The sequence below is a fragment of the Solea senegalensis genome, linkage group LG21 (assembly GCF_019176455.1).
Source record: "Solea senegalensis isolate Sse05_10M linkage group LG21, IFAPA_SoseM_1, whole genome shotgun sequence".
Lineage (NCBI taxonomy): Eukaryota > Metazoa > Chordata > Actinopteri > Pleuronectiformes > Soleidae > Solea > Solea senegalensis.
In genome coordinates this window covers 2153560-2174422 of record NC_058040.1, presented here as the reverse complement: position 1 = coordinate 2174422, position 20863 = coordinate 2153560, and the positions used below count along the sequence as shown (strand labels likewise).

Genomic DNA, 20863 nt, shown 5'->3' with positions numbered 1-20863 from the left:
TAGGACCACTGAAGATGTGGAGCTCTGCACTGAGGGACACATAATAGAGTGACATTTAATGGAAACACAATTTTGAATATTTACTAGCAAAAATCAACAACCCAGTAGTATATGAATGATTAAAATGAACTCCAATTAACACACTGTATGGTAAACAAGAACAATACAGCATCAGTCCATATCACCATGTAATATTATTGTCTAAAATTATTCTGTATAACAGGAACTCATACTTATAATTAAATTAAATGAATAGGTGTAATACTCTACAGCCATGTTTTCCAAACCTTGTGAAAATTCAGCAGGAAATTGTGTGTATTTTCTTCCCTGTGTTTAATTTTATGACTTTTAACATAAGTAAAGTGTCTTTGAGAACCCTTTAAAAGTGCTATATATATACAATGTGTTATTGTCATTGTATATGAATTGTGAAGAGCAAAAATGTTTATTTATTACTGCCCTTGGTGTAACACCCAATATTAATTTTGAAATGAAAAAACAGGCCATTCTGCATAAGAACTTTTATAATGGGTGTAAATAATATCTTAAGCAGTGGTTTTAAATGAAAAGATCAACATTCATCCATTAACAATAATCATGATAATACATATAAGCCTTTGTTTTACATTTTAAACAAAAGGTGGTGGGTAGAAAGAAACTGATACACATTTCGTAATCTTAAATAGTTCAGACAACTTTATTAACATGCAATTTGTGGTTAAATTATGTCCCCAGATTAATTTTTATATTGTTTTCTTGGCTGAGAAGCAAATGAAAGTGTACAAATAGTAAATGACATTTAGTAGTTTGTTGCCTCTAAAGTTCCAGCTCCAGCTACACCAATACCTAACATAACCAGGTATTAATGGCTGCTAATATGTGTACCTTTATGTAGTGGAATAAAGACACCATCTAGTCTTACACAGTAATACACAACAAAGAGGTAGAAGTATACCAAGCTTTATTGAGCATCAGACTCATTCATGTACAGGTAATGTCAAATTTTTTGTACAACTCATGTCAGTAGTGCAACTCGTGCAATGTTCGAAGGGGAGAAAGAAAAAAAAATAGACGACAATAGTTCAAGTGTTTCTACTTCAGAAGAGCTGATCTGCCATCACATCCACCGCATTTGAAAACAATGATACATCAGCAGCCCATGTACAGAACAGCAAGAAAAAGCAAATAAAAATGTGTTGGCTTCAATATATAGACGACGTATATGCATTTTTAAAACTATAATTGTGTTTCGCAATTACGGAGAAAAGACCCCATGCTTTTAATGAGGCATCTACCAATACTGTCCAATAGATGCTGCGCGAAGAAATTAGTTTTACAAATCGTACAAAATGCTCACTGGTATGGTACAAAGACTTTTGCTTCCTTTTTCACTCGTCTTAAAATGCGTCAAAGAAGAACAAGAGAGAATACACACTGAACACCAGTATTTAAGTCACAGGTGAAACATCTTTCATGAGGACCGCTCATAAATCAGATGAGAGTCCGTTTCATCCAGTGCAGATTGAGGAGAATGCAATATTAGACAGAGGAGGCAACAAGGTGCGGGATTAAACAAGCCATCATTGATTTAAATTACGACCAGGCTCAAGGAAGCAGAGGCATTAGGGAGGCATGTTAAAGAACATGTACTACAAAGATAACGAGCTGTAGAGCCAGCTAAAGACAGAATCAGAGAGGAACATTACTGAGAAGAGGTGTAGAAGTCATGCATTTCGGGTACACTGTAAAACCTTATATTTGTGTTTTTCAAAAGATGTTTTTTTAAATTATACAAGTTCAACCCCTGAGTGAATTAAAGCAAAGAAAGAAAAGAAAATGCATATATGCAGTAACTGCTATGAAACGGGGAAAACAAACAAGTGAATCTTTGTCAAGAGCATTTTCTCATTCCTCTGAATTTCTCGGTTGCTTTATATAATCTAGTATAGCTAGTGCAGCCACACACTTATCACCAACATCACACCAGAGGAGAAAATTGTTGACTGAGGTAAAGTCAAGGTGGAGACCGGTGGTGGTTCTTAAAAATCAAATCAAGAATATGTACTTTGATAACGTGAGATGAAGTAGAAGAAATCAACAGCAGACGTTTTGTAAATTGAAACATTATGTAATTGTATGATGTGTATATTATGTTAATTTAACTCCTGTGAATATCCATTGTGTTTAATCAATTTGTGAAAGACGTCTACAGCCATTATATCAATTATTGTCAAGAGAAATTTTTATCATTAATATTAAACATTAATATTAAAATGTCCTCAATAGTTGGACTCACATTTACTAGTGTGTGGTAACTGCAAAATAAAATAAAATAAAATAAAAGCTAAACAGACTTTATAATGAATACAATACTGACGTCTCCTTAAACCAGTTATCCAATGTGTGTAAATTCAGCCTGAGGTGTTCAGGACATAAAGTTGTGTCTCGTCAACACTTTTTTGTTGTTTACCCTTTATTACGCACTATAAATAGAAAAGAAATTAACAGCAAACTAATGTTTTCTTTGTAAAGGAGTTCAACTGCAGTGGCTGTTTGTACCCACATGTGGGCACATTTGAAAACAGGGAAAATAAAGTGGCTGTTATGGACAAAGCACAACAAAATTATGAAAATTGAAGAAAAGGAAGAGAGGAATTTTGGTCAGTGTCACACCAACACGACGATGGACAGAAAAAACGACAATGACATTTTGGTCTCTGAAGAAAAGTGAAGGAAACAGCTACGGAGCATCAGAAAGATTTGAAAACACGTCAGGTTCACCAGCACCTAATTGAACTAAAGGTCTGCACCTCCTCGACTTCATACCAACTCCCCTCTCCACATGAACGTGAATAATGTCTGCAGAGTTGTAAACGGTTCTCAGCATACATAACTTTAGTAATAAATGCCGTTGTTTTAGTGAATGAATGAAGATGTCAGACTTTGACAGAAGAACTCTTTGTCTCATCCTTCTTTGGTCTGGACCAAGAAACCAAGTCTTCACTTCATACCAGGTGATCTGGGCTAAATAGCTTAAAGCACAGGTTAAGCGTGAATAACAGCCACAGGCCAAAATGCCCTCTTTGCTTAAACTCTGGATCAATAATAATGTCTAATCTTTTCACTCTGAATGTCAGAGGACAAATACATCACCTGTCAAATCTCTCTTGGTGAAAACAAGAGTCTACAGAGAATAAAATAAAAGAACCAAACAAACAACCCTGAAATATTTTCTCTGTACAACCGCTCCTTTACAACTGACAATCACCACAGCTTGGTGCCGCGACACCTCTGACCCTCAGCGTTGATGGGAAGGGTGGGGTGCAGAATGAGGAACAGTGGTCCTGGAGCCTGTAGTGCACACAGAGACATTAACCAGAGCCAGATCCCTTCAGAATGGGATGCGGCCTAGAGGGGAGGAGAAAGGCTTGACGCCAACGAAGGGGAGTGGTCCACCCGACTATGTGTTGGGTGCGTGACTCAGACTTTGAGGGTGGAGCTGCTGTCGCTTCTGCTGCTCCTGCACAGCGAGTTGCTGGCACTGGTCCGATGTTGACAGCTTGTTAATAAGTGGAAACACACAGTTGGCTGGAATTAACAGACCTGAGGATGAAAGACAGGGTTAAACGTCAACTAGGCACCAACGCAATACCTCAAAGTCCAGTGATGAATGTTTACTTTAATGTCAAATATGGAAGGGACACTTTTGTATACTGGTGTACTCACTGGCTAGATTTTTTTATTAGCACTCTCACTCAAACTGGCAGTGCCACAAGTTAAATCTGCAGTGTGTAACTTTTGGGGATTGTTGTTGTTGACGGCAACTCAGTTTGGTCTTTGTGAACAGAAACGATGCAACATTTGTATATTTCTGTGAAGCTATTTTGGTACTCTTTTCAAGGCCCAGAAGTCTGTGTGACATCATGAAACATTAAAAGTTGATCTTCTGAGCAGTACAGGTTATAATAATCTAATTCATGATAATGAGTGATAAGAAAAGGACGCTTTTTTTTAATAATTGAAAAATTGTTAATTCAGGTTTTGCTAAAGTGTATGCTTTCCCTTTAGAAAACGAGCATCTTGACCATGAGAACGACAGCTGTGTTTGCTCCAGGTGATGGAGCTAAATAGAAATTCTGCATTCAACCATTAAAAAGCAATGCCAAATCTTTTTAGTATCTAATTTACTAATTTTAAGACATGCGTAAACACAATGGAGGAAGCTCAATAAAGCCTTGTGTTTCTGATAGTTATTAACGCCAGCATTTTAACTTACCGACTATCCTCTGTCCGTCTTCTGTTCTGAGACGGACAATCTGCACCTTGACATTGGTTCCGCTGACAGGAGTCAGAACTACTTCCAGCTCGTTCCACACACTCAGAACTGAGCCACAGAGAACGTAGTACGTCCTACACCGAAGGCCAACTTCACACTTTAGACCCACAGATACTTTCTTACAGTTTCCCCGCCTGCGGACAGAAGAACAAAAAGTCCTATCAACATTAGCAATGAGCAGCACCCTAAAAAAGGATGGAAGGCAAATCATGTATTTGAGTTTTCATCATCAACAAATATCAGGAAAAGATGGAAATGTAACGTTATTGACAATTTCACAATATTACAAAAACAAAAAGTGTCAGTTGTGGACCTGTGACAGTATCATGTTGCAGGCAAAAATTGCTTTTGTATAAGTTTCACCCTTACTATATTTTGTGACACTATGGCATTCCAAAACCTTTATTCTATTTGATAAAATTAAGTGTAAGTGATTGTTCTGTTTTTTTCAGTGGGCATGACCAGGATGGACAGGACTAGAAATGAGCTTATTCGAGGTACAATTCAGGTTGAATTGAAATAAAGTAAGAGTCAAGGTTGAGATGGTTTGGTGATGTTTAGAGGAGGGAAAGCGATTACACTGAGCAAAGGATGTTGAAGATGGAGCTGCCGGGCAGGAGGAAAAGAGGAAGAGCACAGAGAAGGTTAATGGACGTTGTGAAGGACGACATAAGAACAGCTGATGCAACAGAAGAGGACACAAGATGGCAGACGCTGTATCAACCGCTAAAAAAGAAGCCTAAAGAGGAAGGGGCACGCTGTTGTTTCCCTTAACTACAGACAGGGAAGTTGTGGAACTGAATGCCAAGTTCGGCATCATTATAGATTCCAACACTAATCAACTTAAATATCTTGTATATTTTACGTGCTTTTACTGCGAAGGTCAGTGAGAAATTTGGAGATGTAATGCTACATGTCTGGAATAATGTCTGCACAGGCCCATTACAGCACCGGGGGCAGTATAAGGACCAGATATGTTCAGACTGTCACATTCTGTGATACTTTGCTTGATTTCCATGAATCTAAACTGCACATTGAATGCAGCTTGGAATGGCCATTTCATTTTTCAGAAGCTTTTCCTGTCAACATGGCAGTGTTAACTGGGTCACGTGACTTCCGGAGCTCTATTGTTGCAATACACACACAAAATACAGGGTTTATTTTTTTCACATAGTGCACATACCAATATGCATGAGAGCAGATATGTGCAGAAGACATGTACTGATCCGTCCAGTGTTGTTTGGCATCTTCTGACAAGACCTAACAGAGAGAAAGAGAAATGTAACCATTCGGTACCACGTGCATGAGTGCAGTGGTCTCGTAGTAATCTTTAAAGATGATGTGGAACCTTTTTAAACTTCTTCTTGATGTCTGTGTACGTCTCCAGTTTGAGTTGTCTCCCGGTGTTCGGCCTGTAGACTAGGAACAGCCTCTTCTTGGTGTTCAGCTCTTTAATTAATATGGCTGTTTTCTTGTTGTTCCTCATCTAAAAAAGAAAGTGCAAGTTCTTGAGGGCACGCCATTGATTTTACACACAAGAAGACATGGTCAAGCCTGTGTAAACACTTGTTTCTGGGGGAGATTTGACAAATCTGAGAAAAAAATTGAGAGACAGTTCTATAACACTATATTAACTGAAATGTAGGGGGTATGGTGTATTTGACGATGTAATAGACACGAAATGAAATAGACAAGAAACGGCGCTTTTCCATTATACAGTTCTAGCAGTGTTCGGCTCAACCCGGTATCAGACAGGTATCAACTTGGGCGGGGTGATCATAGCACGGCTGCACAAAACTGCTGTGATGTTGTTTTAAATGTGACAAAAGCACACAAACTAGTGACAAGCATAGCACCAGAGAACACCAGGAACTAAGCAAAGTTGAGCCAAGTTATGCTAAAACTGGGAAAAGGGAAAAGCGCTGTTTCGTTTGTCCTGGTGCAATATTGTTGACTTGTTAATTTGCTTCAGCAACATCACCAATATCTTGCTTTTCACAGATGCACTAATGAATACATTTGCATAGTTGCAGAAAGTTTTTGGCAAGATGTTGTACTCCATCTGTCATTAATGGGCTCTCTCTCTCTCTCTGCTGCTTCTACAATTCTGATGTATTAAGTGCCATTTTGCAACTAATTCACACCTAAAAAAATTCATCAGTTCATTGAAAAATAATTAACAAAAAACATTTAGGAAAAAATTCAACTTTAAGGTTTTCTTTATTCTCTTTTTAATAGAATGAAAACCTCATGACAGAGATCATTTAAAAACAAGTACATTTTATTTAGGCAAGCCAACTTCCAGTTTTCTGATACGTGCATTCTGACTAAGCTTTAAAATGTATTGGGACATTTAAAACAACACAGCCACAATCAAACCCACAGGCACAGAGATGTGATGGCTTTGGAAATTTTCACTATGTTTACCATTTTCTAATAGTAATAGCTGAATTCATCAGTACAGTCAAAAAGGTAGTGATATTCTTTTTGAACTGAAAAGCTCATTCAATCAAATAGAAGAAACCAGGAAAAACCTGTCAAATACCTGTACATAGAAACCATCGTCTGGTCCGTTCTGATCAGCCCAAGCATGTGTGGCTTCCTCCCATGACATTCCCCTCTCTACACTCACCTGTGAGGAGACGCGCAGACATGAAATCAGGTACCATGTAATCTACCAATGCAACACAGGACAACTAAATGTACATTCATGAGCTTACAGTGTGCAGTTCCACATGTCCTGATGTGGTGTAGCCTGGTGTCAGAAATTTCCTGCAGTTTACTTTCTTCACCTTCTCATCACCAGAACCCAGATCTGATACAAGACAAGCGTAATTAAATACACATTCGATAGCGCTGGAAATTAGCTGCTCAAAACAACTTGTGACTATACATTTCATTCACAGTTTAATGATCACAGTTTAAATGTCTTAACACTGTCTTACCAAGAATCCCCATATCATATCTGCCATTCTTCTTCGCTTCCTGAATGACTGCAGCAAGTGTATCAGAGAAGTATTGAAATAAGGCGTTCTGCTGATGGACCTCCATGCCCAAGATACGGTTAAGGAACTTCCCAATGTTGTTGTAATCTGTCAGTCACAAAACATATGCGTTAGAATTATTAGTCCACAATAAAAATAGGTGTATTGTCATATACTTTTATGATTTAGGAGGGAAAGAAAAACAACCACACACACCTTTGTCAAGTGTCAGGGCGCCAGACCTTTCCTCCTCATTAATGAGGCCCACACCTATTAATCCAATCTGGATTTCTACAGGGCAAAAAAAAAGCCAGGCAAGAACCACTTAAACATAAACAAAACGACTGATTTCAAATTCTAATACGATAATTACAGTAAATAGAAGCCAAACCTGTTGGACAGAGTGTATGTCATACAGAAACAACAAAGACTCCCTGTGTTGTGTAGAACGGCATGAGTCATACCTTTAAAGAAGTCCCCTTTAAAGTCAGAGGGTGGAGACACGAGTGGAGTATCGAGCCTCACGATTGACTTCATCACAATTTCCAGAGCATTTCTGCCATACTGTGGCAAAGAGAAATTAGTCAGCCACTGGAAAATGAAGACAATTGCAGAAGCTAAATTTAGAACAATGTGTGATGTACTTACTTTGTTGTCAAAATTAAACCTGCTCAGGTCTCTGGTTTCTGTAGCTCTTCGGTCTCCGTGAGTGAGAGCACCCTGTCAGAAAGATTCCCATGTATGAGTGATAATTATGAGAAATTTCATTTCAAAATAAAATAAGTCCAAACTAAGAATTCAGCAAAAATCTTACCAGGCTTTCAAGTCTTTTGGCAACAATGGATGCAAATCTCTGCTCCCCTGCAAGCTCTGATATGAGGAAGACATATTCTGGAGCTGTGACCTGGTTTGACCTGTGAGTTCTCCCTGTGTCCAAACAAACAGAAAAGGTTTCAACCATATTCTTATTCGGTCCTATTCAAAATCTCTATTTCTATTATGTACTGACCAAACTGCTGTATGGCTCTATCTGCACTCCACGGCAGCTCGAGTGTCATGTGGACTCTCCGCTTCTGGTTCTTTACTCGACGATCGGCCTGCAAGGATATACCTGAGCTGGCAGCTTCTGAGATGATGGCTATATTCTGGTCGGATACAAAGACAACAAGTATTACTTTTCACATTAAGTGGATATATTTGCAGCTTGTTTATTTATTTATTTTTTATTTAAATAAAAATCCTGTCTGTACTGGTCTCAGAAAGGATTTCATTTGTTGCATGAAAGAAACATCAACCAATGAAACATTCTGCATTTGTAGTGGTGCAATAATAATTAAAAACAAACTACAGCTTGTCATCCAGTGGTTAAGATGTGCCTGTCAACATATGAATGTGGACATTTCTCTGAGTGAATTAGACTGACAAGTTGCCAACGTGGATGAATAGCTTATGTCCCACATACTTTGACAGTCCCACACTGAAAAGCAAACAAAACAATGATCTAACATTAAAAATGTGCTTTTAATATTCCTGGGCAAAGCATCTCTTCTTCCTGCTGTATCCAATAAAATAAAACTCAAGTCAGCAGCATGTTGTCAACTCCATTTAATTTTTCTTCCCTCGGTTCGGACCAAATGAACCAAACTACAAGTGTGAAAGCAACACAAGACACAATTATGGCACCAAGCATCCATGAATAATGTAACTGATTCCTCACCTTCTCTCCATCCATGAACCTCTGCTTCTCTGTGAGATTGAGGATTTCCACAGGGACGTCCAGCTCGGAACGAGACTCGTAGCTGATGCTGCCATCATCGTTGCTGACCACGCGACCCTTACGACCGGTCATCTGAAGCATGGGTGAAGAAACGAGAACGTTAATTAAACCAAATACTCGTCCATAAACAAATAATGACTTTGTTGCTGACATACACGTCGAGATGGTCATACCTCAGCTACATTGTCGGGTCCACCCAGTTCATCTATGAGCTCGTCCAGAGTGTTGGGAGGTAAAACCTCTGCCAGCTTCTCAAGTTTTTCCAGTAGTTCCTTCTTCATTTTCTGGGCATGTTCCACTGCATCCTGACTTGTCAGGTAGGGATCCTGACTCTCTGCCTTGACTTAAATGCAAGCAAATGCACTGTGTCACGTAAATGTAACAAGGCAACATAAAGAACATTTTATCTCAGCTTTGCCATGCAGTGGTGTGCTTACCTGTGGCAGGAGCACTGGCAATAGTAGTTGAGGCAGTGAAAGCGGGCCTGGTGGAACCCAGCCCAGAGGCTAACAAGGCACTATGAATCGAGTCTGGATCGATGCTCTTCCTTCTCTTTTTCTTCTTCTTTTCCTTCCCTTTCTTTGGTTCCTTTCTGATAAGCCATGGATCTGAAACAAGAGAAGGGGTGACATTTGTATTTATTTTAACCTTTATTTCACTAGGAAGTCACACTGTGATAAGAATATTAAGCTTTTTTTCCCCACTCTAGAATTATTTCCACTGGTCAAAAACCCATTTATCCCAGGATTAAACTTGGTTTTGACCAATGGGATATTTCTTGACAAGCAAAACCAATGACCAAGTCATTAAGCATCATCATACAATACTTGCAAGAACACAACCACTCCAACAACAAATAACAGATTACAAAACTTAGAGCTGGAGAAATCCCTTAGTATATTAAGCTTGAAAGTGTAATAGTTTCTATGTGATGCCTTTATTCAACATTCACAACCCTTCTCAGCCTCACCATCTTCCCCGTCATCATCCGACTCGTCTCTGAACGGATTGAAGTCATCGTCTTCGTCAGCCGAGCTGACAGATTTGAAGCTGTCGTCGCTGTCTTTACCAGACTCTTTGTCTGAATCCTCTGACTGGCTCTCCTCTGAGCTTGTGCCCGACAGGCCGCCGTGCTTGCGAGGCTTCTTTTTCTGCTGCTTTTTGACTTCTGAACCTAGAGAGATGATCAGAGGAGAAGGACAAGAAAATTACAAGACATAAACATTAATGCTATCCATTTTTCTTAATTTTATTTGATCTCAGGTTAGGTTTTACAAGGATTTACTAGCATTTACCCTTTCTTTTCTTGCCCTTCTGTTCAGCCTGTGCTGTAGTGTCAATAACAGACTTCTTAGCTGAGAGGTCAATGCCTAACAGGGTGAAGAGCTTCTGTCGGTCAGGGGCTGGAAAGTGTTTCTCTACCAGGGACTGCAGGACACCTCTGTAACAGAGAACATTTTATCACAATGATTCTTTGTTTATTCGGATATCACAGAATGAGAATAATCATGTAAAGGTCAGTGCATACTTTGCAGTCGACACAAAGTCATTCAGTTCGCCACCTCCTTCCTCCAAAGCCTCCAGTGTTCTTGCTTCACCAGTGGACTGCAGACCAATCACCACACACTGTAGAGGAAAAAGCAGTGACACCAAGTTCAAACAATAGGGCAGGGGAGATGGATTCACTGAGGTACAACAACAATAATCAGTAGCAAATCAGTCCGTTTGTTCAGTTCCAATAAAAGAGCAAAACATGGTATATAACACAGTTATATTTATGAACCAAGGAGATCATAAAAAATGGAAGGTGTGAGGTAAGGTGAACTAATCTACAAAGTATTCACTTCACAGGCTGTTCACTAAAATCATGGAATAACTGGTATGCATTAACTTAGATCAGTATAATATAATTATAAAGCAGAGATCATTTCCACATGGACACAGTACAGGAGGAGGCAGTAGGGACCAAGGAAAGAAATGAAGAAGAGTAAAGCAACAGTATAGATGCCAACTAGGGGAATCACTATCTCCATTGTAAACCAAATATCGAGCAAAGGTGGAATTGAGGATTTAACCACACCCCCATTTGGATGTCCTGCAGGCGTGCCAGGAGGAAAAAAACAAAACCATGGTGCGAAAGGGCTAAAGCGATAATTGGCATTATTGGCGTGTTTTGTAGCATCAGCCATGCGATTTAAGCATTGGAACCATGCTTCAAAATGCCTGGCACATAGCATCTTACTACAAAGGTGTTGCCTTCCATGTATGATAACGTTATTAGAGGTTTTGAAGGCCTTACTGTGGAACATTACAAATAAATGAGGGACATTATGTCGCTCATTCCCATTTCATTTGTCTACATGACACCATGTAGACAATTATCATGACATAAAAATATGATCCTTGACTAAATTAGACAAGTCTAAAGATGGCACACTCATCTGCGCTAAAAGAAAGAGGAAAAAAGAATGGAATTGAATCAAGGATTTGGAGAATCGTGACCTCGCTAATGCCAATTGTCTTTGTTTTTTTATTAACAAACATTTTGGTTTAAAATTCAAATTAGGCTCTTTTGTATTTCAACTGTAGTCTCACCTTTCCATTCTGAACCTCCTCTCTGGCGAGCTGCACCACTCTGCGGACTTTGGATGCGATGCAGAGATACTTGAAGAATCTCTGGTGAGCAGACCAGAACTGGCCCCACATGGACTTCTTCATGCGTTGTTCTGCGTCCATCAGATTGGCAGCCTGCTGGAACTTCTCCCGTGCACTCACCCACTGGAGAAGCATAATGAAGTCATTAAATTAAAGTACAAACCAGTTAAAGTAACTGCTCAAATTGACTTTGACAATCTCAATTTTATTTCCTTACCAGCCTCACAGATTTGTTGTACATGTGGATGTACTGCTGAGTCAGGGGAACCTCCTCAATTTTGAACGTCACACCTGTAAAACTCAACTGCCTGGCAATGTACATCCCTCTGAGTTTCATGTCCATAGCTACTATCTCCATGGCACCAACACCTCTGTAAGACAGACACAATCATACATCACATAAGAGCACAGATATGAGATTTCATTCTCACCAGCCAATTAACATTAGCTAAAAAAAAAACCAACCTTGTCACATCCAAAAAAGCACGACTTACCTGCGCTCAACAGCTTGAATAAAGTTGCCAAATTCTCTGAAAGGTGTTTTGGGACCCCAGATACCCAGTCGGTTCATGTAGGCCATGTTCCGAGGTTCAGAGGCACCTAGACAAAAGAAATACACTATTGTCAGTATTGAATGTTTATTATGCCAGTTAATTTTAATGAGCAGATGTCACTTGATAACATTTACGAACCTGTAGCACTTGCATACACAACCCGAGCCTTGGGGAGTTTGTTCTGCAGTTCCAACACTGCAAGCCCAGTTTTTGTAGGTTTGGACGATCCAATTGGACAAACATTTTTGGCTTTGTGGCACTCATCATAAACAATCTGTACATATTAGGTTAAGGAAAAGTGTTTGCATTTCTACAAAAAAAATAAAAAATTTAGTGTACATCCCTAATTATTATTTTTTGTTGAAAAACACATTCATTCTGCACTGGATACACCCGTCTTTCACCAGCATTTCAGAGCCCCTAAAACATACGTTTGGGAATGCTGGTGGATTCGTTTTAGATTTAAAAATTGTTTATGGACGGGCAAAAACAGACTTTTGGGAAAAAAATTACACAGTTTGGCTTGGCACAATCGTTCAAGTGAATACAGGATTCTCTTGACCGATTGTGCCAAGCCATCTAGGCCATTGCATATTCAACAGTGTAGCTGCAGGCAACTACACAACTAAACATTTCACCTCTCATCACATCAAAGAGGCTTCTTCAGCTCTGACTGACTGGTGAAAACTCAAGATATTATTTCTGATTGAGTCTCATCTGCTACAACTTGGCAATTAGAACAGAAAGCTCAGTTAACACTTTCTGTCTAAAAGAAAGGCTGATCAACATTATGGACACCTCCCCATTTTAAAAGGCCATTTTCAAATGAAAATGTAGCAGTATGCATGTAGCCTTGAACATAATAATCATTTTGTGAGTACCGGGTGCTTCATTTAATGATTATGCAATCCAAAAAGCTTTCACAAAAAGGATACAACTCCATCAAAATTCTCCCCACACCAGTGGAGAAGCTGGTCAAATCTCGTCTTGTATTTCCCTCCTGACTGGCTCTCTCCTATCAAGGATGAATACGTGGCAAAGATCACCCCTTTTTTCACACTCCCATTGTGTTTTGATGAGATTTTGCCATATTTGAACTGAAAACACAAAAGTGTAATTTAGTCACACCGATATTGGCAAGTCAGAAAAAAACCTCTCACTGTTCAAGTGAAGCATCACCTTGTTCAGTGAATGAACCTGGATGTTTTTGGCTCCAATATCCCTTAAATCCCGTTCAGCATCATACTTGAGATCATTTGAGACACTAAACCTGAAATAGGAGAGGAAAGGAAATATAAGAAATCTTGTAATGTAAAAAGAAATGTAAAATTCCCATAATGCATGATATTGTGTGCACTTACCAAAGGGATCTCTTCCGGCCAAGAAGGTAGTTCTCATAGATGACCCCTGCAATGGTTCGGCCTTTGCCCACACCAGCTCCGTCGCCAATCAAATAGGCAGCTCGATCACCATTAGGGAGGAATGTCTCATGTTGCTGTGAAACATCCAGCAGAAAAATATTGATTTATATATGTAAAAAAAGGGTATGAATGAGGACAGTTGACGCAGCAGAAGAGGACACGGGATCGGACAAGAGGGGGGCAGATGATCCAATGTGGCAAGAAAAAAAATCTAACCAACTTATATCATAACTTAAGGTAACACAAAAAGTTTGATGCATGTCCATAGTTTACAATATGTGGGTAAATGGCTGGTTTGTAAAATGTCTGTGAAGGTTCTCAGTCATCCAGGTCATAGCAAGTCCAGTTGCCTAAAACCAAATACAGATGTTTGAAAAAAATGCACATCAGGCTTGTGATGCTGCAGCTCCCTTGGACACGTGTGGTTCATTATCTGGTTCACGTCTGCACAATTCAGGCTGCTTACCTGAGCTGCATATGTGATGGCTTCAAGCTGCAGAGCTGACAGGCAGCCCCGGTCAATGGTTTCTTCTGGGATGGACAGTCTGTACCACACCTCTGGGGGATTAACACTGGACAGGGAACTGGTCTCCACCACAGGATCAGGATGCCGAAGGCCAATTTTCACTACAGGGAGGAAAAACTGGCTGGTCAGCGGTTTGGTTCACACCGAGAGGAAAGCTTTTCGTTCAACTTTATCAAGTATTTTCAGCGAGCGTTGAAATTTGTCTCCTGGTCAGTTTAATTTTCCTCATCATGCCTGATTTTGTAGTATCTGGTTGAATGGTGCAACTTAATTCAGTATGATTACAGTCTATTGCAGATTCTTACACCTTTTAAGTGCACCAACACAGAAAAAAGCCCTCATACTGTGACAGATTTACCTGGCCAATAACCAGACTCTGATTCTGTTAAAGTTGTCCAAAGAAAGAGAAAGAAACATGGACAATAAATGGTTTTAAAAATAAAGTCGCTTTCTCATACATTAAAATAACAGACTCACTGTTATAGCATAATTGGACATTATTCTTTGTAAAAAAATAGTGGATTAAACATAAATTTAAAAGGTCTGGCATTCTAACGTTTAGGAGGGTTTATTGGCTGAATTTTAGTATACAACGAGTAAGGATGTTTGTATTAGTGTACAAGTGCTTTAAGATCAAAGTCATTAAGTTTTCATAGCATATTATGGAGGCTGCTACCACTATGTTTCTACAGCAGCCCAAATGGACAAACGTATGTATGTAATGTATGTTGCGCTTTTATGTTGACACGATCACCGTAGTTTGGAGTAGACCTCCGTTTGTTACACTCCCCAGTCTCACCATGGGAAGTTATAACTTCAACATGATCCTTTTAAAACAAATACTCCACTAAAAGTTACACTGTACTTACATTTCATTGGCATGTATTCTGCATACGTTTCTGCATGACCCAACTCATCTTCCTCTTCCTCCTCAGGCTCATCCTCCTCCTTCATCCCTGCAGATTTCTGAAGACAGATTGAAATGTTCAAGTTATTTACCCATCATGTGCAGTTTCCCCACGTGAAAAGTTTAAAATTTAAATGAGACTGCTTTCCATTGTGTTTTGGTGTTTCAATACAAAATGTATTCAATATTTCAACATAAAAAGTTTAACTGGATAAAAAGAAACACATTCTATAATAATCACAGGCTTCTAAGCAGTTTCCTAAATACAACAAATAAACAGATCAAAGCCAGCATCAAACATAATGTGCAGCTCAGAACCATCAAAATAAATAAATAAAAATACTTTTTTTTTAAGAAAAAAAATGCACTAACCTGGGAAAGTGAAAAGTTCGGCATTTTAATGTCATCATTAATCCAGATCCTGGTAGCATCTTTACCCATGACTTCCTTCTTGATCCCATTGTTAATGTCACCTGAAACAGAGTGTTACTTATACTGTGAGTGTCATTAAACTGCTTACAAATAATATATAACAAAAGGAAATGTCTTTAAGCAGTTTGTGGTGTTAATAATAGACCGCAAACAGGTTTTCTTGTGATTAGCATAGCTGTATGATAATCTAACTAATGTTGGCTTCTGGGAAATACCCTCCATTTGAAGTGTGCCCATAAAGAATCAATATGTTTTAAAGGGCTTAATAGCAGCCACACTTCACCATACTCCTCTACATTAACAAAAAAATGACACCCTATGCTTATGCCAATGAATGCTTAAATATAAGGGCAGGGCTAAGTGGTAGCTGTGTTCTTGTGGTTCTTGTTTCAAGATAAGATGAGATAATCTTTCATTAGTTCCACAATGGGGACATTTACAGTTACTTATTCCATTTATTTTAGTTCTTGAACTTGTTCTAAAATATTTTTCCTGCGCTCTACCTTGCCTATGTGCATATTCCAATATACCATACCGTTTCCTCTGCCACTCAAGTTAATCCTGTATAAATGTATAACATACAGATTTCTGTATCTAGTGGCAACGAGTGAAATGGGATCAAGCATAAACAAAAGGCTCATGTATGACCTTTTTAAATAGCTTCATCTCTTCACACAGTTATCTGATCATCTTTTTATGTTCAGAAAGTAAAAATACAGGTCTCCTAAAATCAACTATGTGAACAGGCTGGTTTATGTGTAGCATTTTACTTGTTCCAAGTCAATTCTATGGTTCAGATGAGTGCTAAAAAAAATACCTGAGATCATTATTTTATTAAAACAAGAATTGTTTAGTTCTGGCAGTTCCGGATCGACTCGTTTTGGTTTTTTAGCAATAGTACCTGGAACTGATTTACAGGTCACTAGTTTGTGTGTGTCGCATATACAACAAAGTCACAACAGTTTCATGCAGCTGCGCTATGATCATTCCGGTCACATTGAGGGGTTACTGTAGTAATGGAAAACAACACCAAACCACGCAGAGTCGAGCCATGTCGAGCTGGCTGTAACTGTATCGTGGAAAAGCATCATGGGAGTGTGCTGAATCTATTAATTTCAGCTGATTATTTCGCTTTTTCGTCAGTCATACAAACTACTTTATTTACCATATTGGCCTCTCAAAACAGGATGAGTAAAACACCATTACACTGTGTCTAATTATACATTTGAATAACTTACTTGGGCCGGTCGCTGTTGCTACTGGTTGAGCGATGTCAGGTGGAGGCTTCAGCTTCATCAGCTCCATCAGACTGTTGCCCTTTAGGCCAGTGCTCTTCACATGGCCTGCCCTAAGCAGGTCTTTCAACTGAATCTGCTAAGAAAAAAATAGAGTATTATGTTTCATTATGAGTCTCCATTTCCTTTTTTATAGTCAATATTGACACACCGTTTCCACCAACATACCTGATCTTTGTTAGAAGGCACGACGACTGTGGATGATGAAGCCGTTGTAGTGGAGGATGAACCTCTCAGGGCTGAATTAGCGACATGGACTACCTTGGTGACAGTTATGGTATGTTTGATCGGGTTTGCAACCGATTGCTTGGCCACAGCAGTTCCTAGTGTTGGCAACTGATTCAGCTGATTTAAGACAAACGTGGTGGTTGATGGCTGAGGTTTGTGCTGTTGAAGATGTTAGAGGGACAATAAGATTTCATTTTAATATACACAGCATCATGTCTTAACCAGTAAGTTAAAGGTACTTCATGTGGGCAACCTCACCCTGATAACTACTGGGACTGGAGCTGGAGCCTCAGTTTCCACCACCTCTGTCCCCGCTCCAAGATCCAGGGCATTGATGGAGATAGACTGAAAGAGGAACACCAAATAGAATATTGAGCTACTAGTATTAAGAAATTGCTTCTACTCCATAAAAATAAAAATTAAAGACAATCTTACTTGCTGTGTTGTATTGGACTGTGCAACATCCTGAGACTCAACATCAAATAGACCAAAATCATTGGGGCAAATGCCACTCTCACTTAGGGCAGCGAGAAGTAAATCCTGTCCAGGATCCATCTGCAAGACAAGTGTATGGAATATTATGGTTAAATCATTCATGAACACTATTTATTCATGAATAATATATTCTCATCCAATTACAATTTGATTTAGTTTTTTGCTCCAGGCTCACAAATGCCAAGATTTCCAGATTCTATTTCCTAATTTTGAAGACAGTGCATTGGATTTCTGGAAAATGTGTCTGGCTTTTTCACCATTTTTTTATACCGTATAGTCAGAGGATTTGACAAATTACAAATTTAATGTTTAGCATATTCCTCAAAGCCAATAGTTGCCAGTCCTAGAATTTATAGCAATACAGCACAAAGGTTTCATGCTGCATACTAAATGAAAGGCAATTTCACATGTACACATCAAAAAGGTCTATAATCTTTGACTCTATTATTCACCAAACCTCTTTTTCATTGCATTTAAGATTTGAAAGTAAAGAATATAAACCATGTCATATCCAACTAGAACTCTGGTCAGTTAATATAATTTTTGAAATAAAACAGACAATACTTAAATTACAGTGATAATTATTATTATTGATATTATTTGCAGCCGTGGTATATGATAATGAATAAGCTTTGGATAATTTTGACAATTTAAGGGTAAAACATTTGATGTATTAATTGTCAAATTAGAGATATAGCTCTTTACTCAGTCAATAGCAAAAATAATGTTAGCTGTAGCCCTACGTAGAGCACACGTGTGAGGTCAATTAATAAACACATTTCAGCCGTGTACAAGTACAAAAGGAGGAAAAAAACAAACGATTCCACACATTCCAAACGACCAAACCAAATGTAACATATAGGTTGTTATTTCATTGTGAGTCAATAAAAACACCAATGCTTCGTTTTCAATGTTCGTCACACTATCTCCGGGGGCCATGAAAATGAAACTTAAGTACGTGAACACTGTCTGGAATACATCAACTTACTATCACAGTGTCCACAAAAGAATGAGATTCATACATCCGTAAATTAAGCGTTTACACACCAGATCCCTTCAGAGTCTCGGTCTAAAGTGACCCACAACAAGACACGTGTTTGCAATGCCCTGCTTTCAACTTCCTGATCCCTCCGACTCAACAGAGCTCCCCCCCACTAAACCATCTACCGTCCCGGACTCTGCAATAACTCAACCGGTTAATAATTATAAACAAACAGGATCTAACTCTGCGGTGTCATCGTAGCAAAACAATACTCCGGTAAATCGGTGGCGATCGGATGCAGAAACTAACCACGATGTCAACACGAGCTTCTGACTGATCTGTTATAGCCCAGGGTGACACAGCTTCGCGATGGTGTTCTACTTTCACATTCGTCACTTAAATTAAGCCAAACTAACAGAATGAAATACAACAGAATGTGGAATCATGCAGCCATTAGTTTCGGTATGATCATGCAAGTCTTAACTGTCACAATTGTCCGCTGTAACCTCTCTTCACACGGTGACATTATGAATTGAATAACCTCGTGTTTCCAACTTTGTTTGTGACACCACTGAACGCCAAACAATCATTTAGTTAACAAATACACAGTATTAATGTGTCTAACAAACTCGCACTGCTACTGTCGTATGAACCTGAATAACAAATAAATGTTACCAAACCTGCAGCTACAGCGCTCACCTCTGCTTACAGAAACACCAGTGCAGGGTTCAAGGTGTCCTCTCTCTGTGTCTGTCTGTCGGTTTCTCGGCTGTTATCCTGCAGGTCGGTCAACTCTTCTTGTTGCTCTCGCGCAGTGTCATTGCTGTAGCTAGCTTAGGTTAGCAACAAGAAGCATTAATAAACGCTACAGTCACCGCCTCAAACCTTGAACAACCCGCGTGTTTAGCATTACCATGGTGTCAAACCGCCATTGTTTGTTTTCTTCTTTAGTCAAGTGTGTATCCAATTACTGTTACACAAACAGTTCCCTCCACTAGAGCTGCGGTTACCTGGCTGTCGGTTGGTCGCTGTGTCTGTCGGCGGCTTGTTGTCCTCTTCGCTCCGACGCGCTCACGCCATCTTTTTATCAAATGCTCCGCCGCATGCTGGTCACGTGACATGCGACCGAACAGTGGCTATGTTCTAGCTCAACCTTCGGTCCCGGCGTCGATGAAAAAAAATAAAAAACGGGCTTCGGAAGAGCCGCGTCGCGCCCCTCGACGTCGGAGGACCGACCAAAGCGAGAAATTTGACATTTTAAAAACATTAATGCTAACGACAAACATAGCAGAATCGCAGAGCTAACACGGCGTCACGTGACTCAGGCAGGGCTGCGTCGGAAGTGACGTTGATAGATTCTTCTTCTTCTTCTTTGATTTGGCACGCCAGATGTAACGATGGAGTATTGCTGCCCCCTTCAGTCTGGATTACCATACAACATAAACTCACTGGCCACTTTATTAGGCACGAAAGACACCTCATAATGTGTAAGGAGTACATTTGGTGTTGTTTTCTGCTGCTGTCTTCCAGCTTTTTCAATGTTGGACGTGTTGTGAGATGGTCTTCTTTACAGTGGTAGAGCGAGTCGTCTTTCAATGCCTTGATGAAAGATGAGTGATAGAAAACTGATGCGCACATAGATGCGCTGTGTGAGTGAATGGGTGAATGGCAAATATAGTATAAAGCAGCTTTGAGTGGTCATCAAGACTAGAAAAGCACTGTATAAATACAGAGCATTTACCATTTACCATTCATACCTTTGGTGTGATGTTTGGTTGAGTTAGTGTTGCCATTCAACAATGTCAAGCCTGTTTCAAACCTCTGACCCCTGACATCAATAAGGCCTTGTCACCCAGTGAACTGTGGTATTTACTTTTACATTTTCTATAAATCCTAGAGATGGTTGTGCATGCAAATCTCCATAGATTGCAGTTTCTGGAATACTCAGACCAGCCCATCTTGCTACAACAACCATACTACGCTCAAAGTACCATAAGCATTTTTTATTCCCACTCTGATGCTCGGTTTGAACTTCAGCAGCTTGTTTTGACAACATTTACATGTGACGTATCTAATAAAATGGACATGGATGTAGACACGCCATCACTTTCTTGTTTTTTCATGCTTCACTGAAAAAAAAAGAAAAAGATCTGACTGAGTTATTTTATTTTTGGAAAGAAATAAACACAACCTCATCAACCAATAGTTTGTTGAACAGGCTATGAACAGCCCTTCCCTTTATCATTGAAGAGCCATTAAATAAAGCCTTTG

At 39.3% G+C, this 20863-nt stretch overlaps 1 protein-coding gene across 3 annotated transcripts; it reads right to left on the bottom strand.

Moving 5' to 3' along the window:
• Positions 1 to 944: 944 nt before the first annotated feature.
• On the bottom strand, positions 945 to 19924 carry sbno1 (strawberry notch homolog 1 (Drosophila)). 3 transcript variants are annotated; one of them, XM_044012313.1, is made up of 34 exons: positions 19603 to 19668; positions 19292 to 19425; positions 17551 to 17670; positions 17374 to 17460; positions 17056 to 17274; positions 16831 to 16966; positions 15533 to 15633; positions 15123 to 15219; positions 14194 to 14354; positions 13668 to 13801; positions 13486 to 13576; positions 13242 to 13403; positions 12445 to 12580; positions 12247 to 12352; positions 11970 to 12123; positions 11693 to 11875; positions 10626 to 10723; positions 10393 to 10538; positions 10068 to 10271; positions 9535 to 9705; positions 9271 to 9440; positions 9038 to 9169; positions 8330 to 8465; positions 8135 to 8247; positions 7969 to 8040; positions 7785 to 7884; positions 7537 to 7611; positions 7282 to 7428; positions 7057 to 7151; positions 6882 to 6968; positions 5685 to 5822; positions 5520 to 5596; positions 4277 to 4470; positions 945 to 3603 (listed from the first exon to the last, which is right to left on the bottom strand). In XM_044012313.1, exons 3-34 carry the CDS (start codon positions 17668 to 17670, stop codon positions 3461 to 3463), a joined length of 4185 nt encoding a protein of 1394 aa, XP_043868248.1. In that variant the 5' UTR covers positions 19292 to 19425; positions 19603 to 19668; the 3' UTR covers positions 945 to 3460. The 3 variants fall into 3 exon arrangements, with proteins under 3 accessions (XP_043868248.1, XP_043868246.1, XP_043868247.1); XM_044012311.1 differs by lacking the exon at positions 19292 to 19425 and having other exon boundaries at positions 19603 to 19924; XM_044012312.1 differs by lacking the exon at positions 19292 to 19425 and having other exon boundaries at positions 16831 to 16963; positions 19603 to 19924.
• Positions 19925 to 20863: the final 939 nt, after the last annotated feature.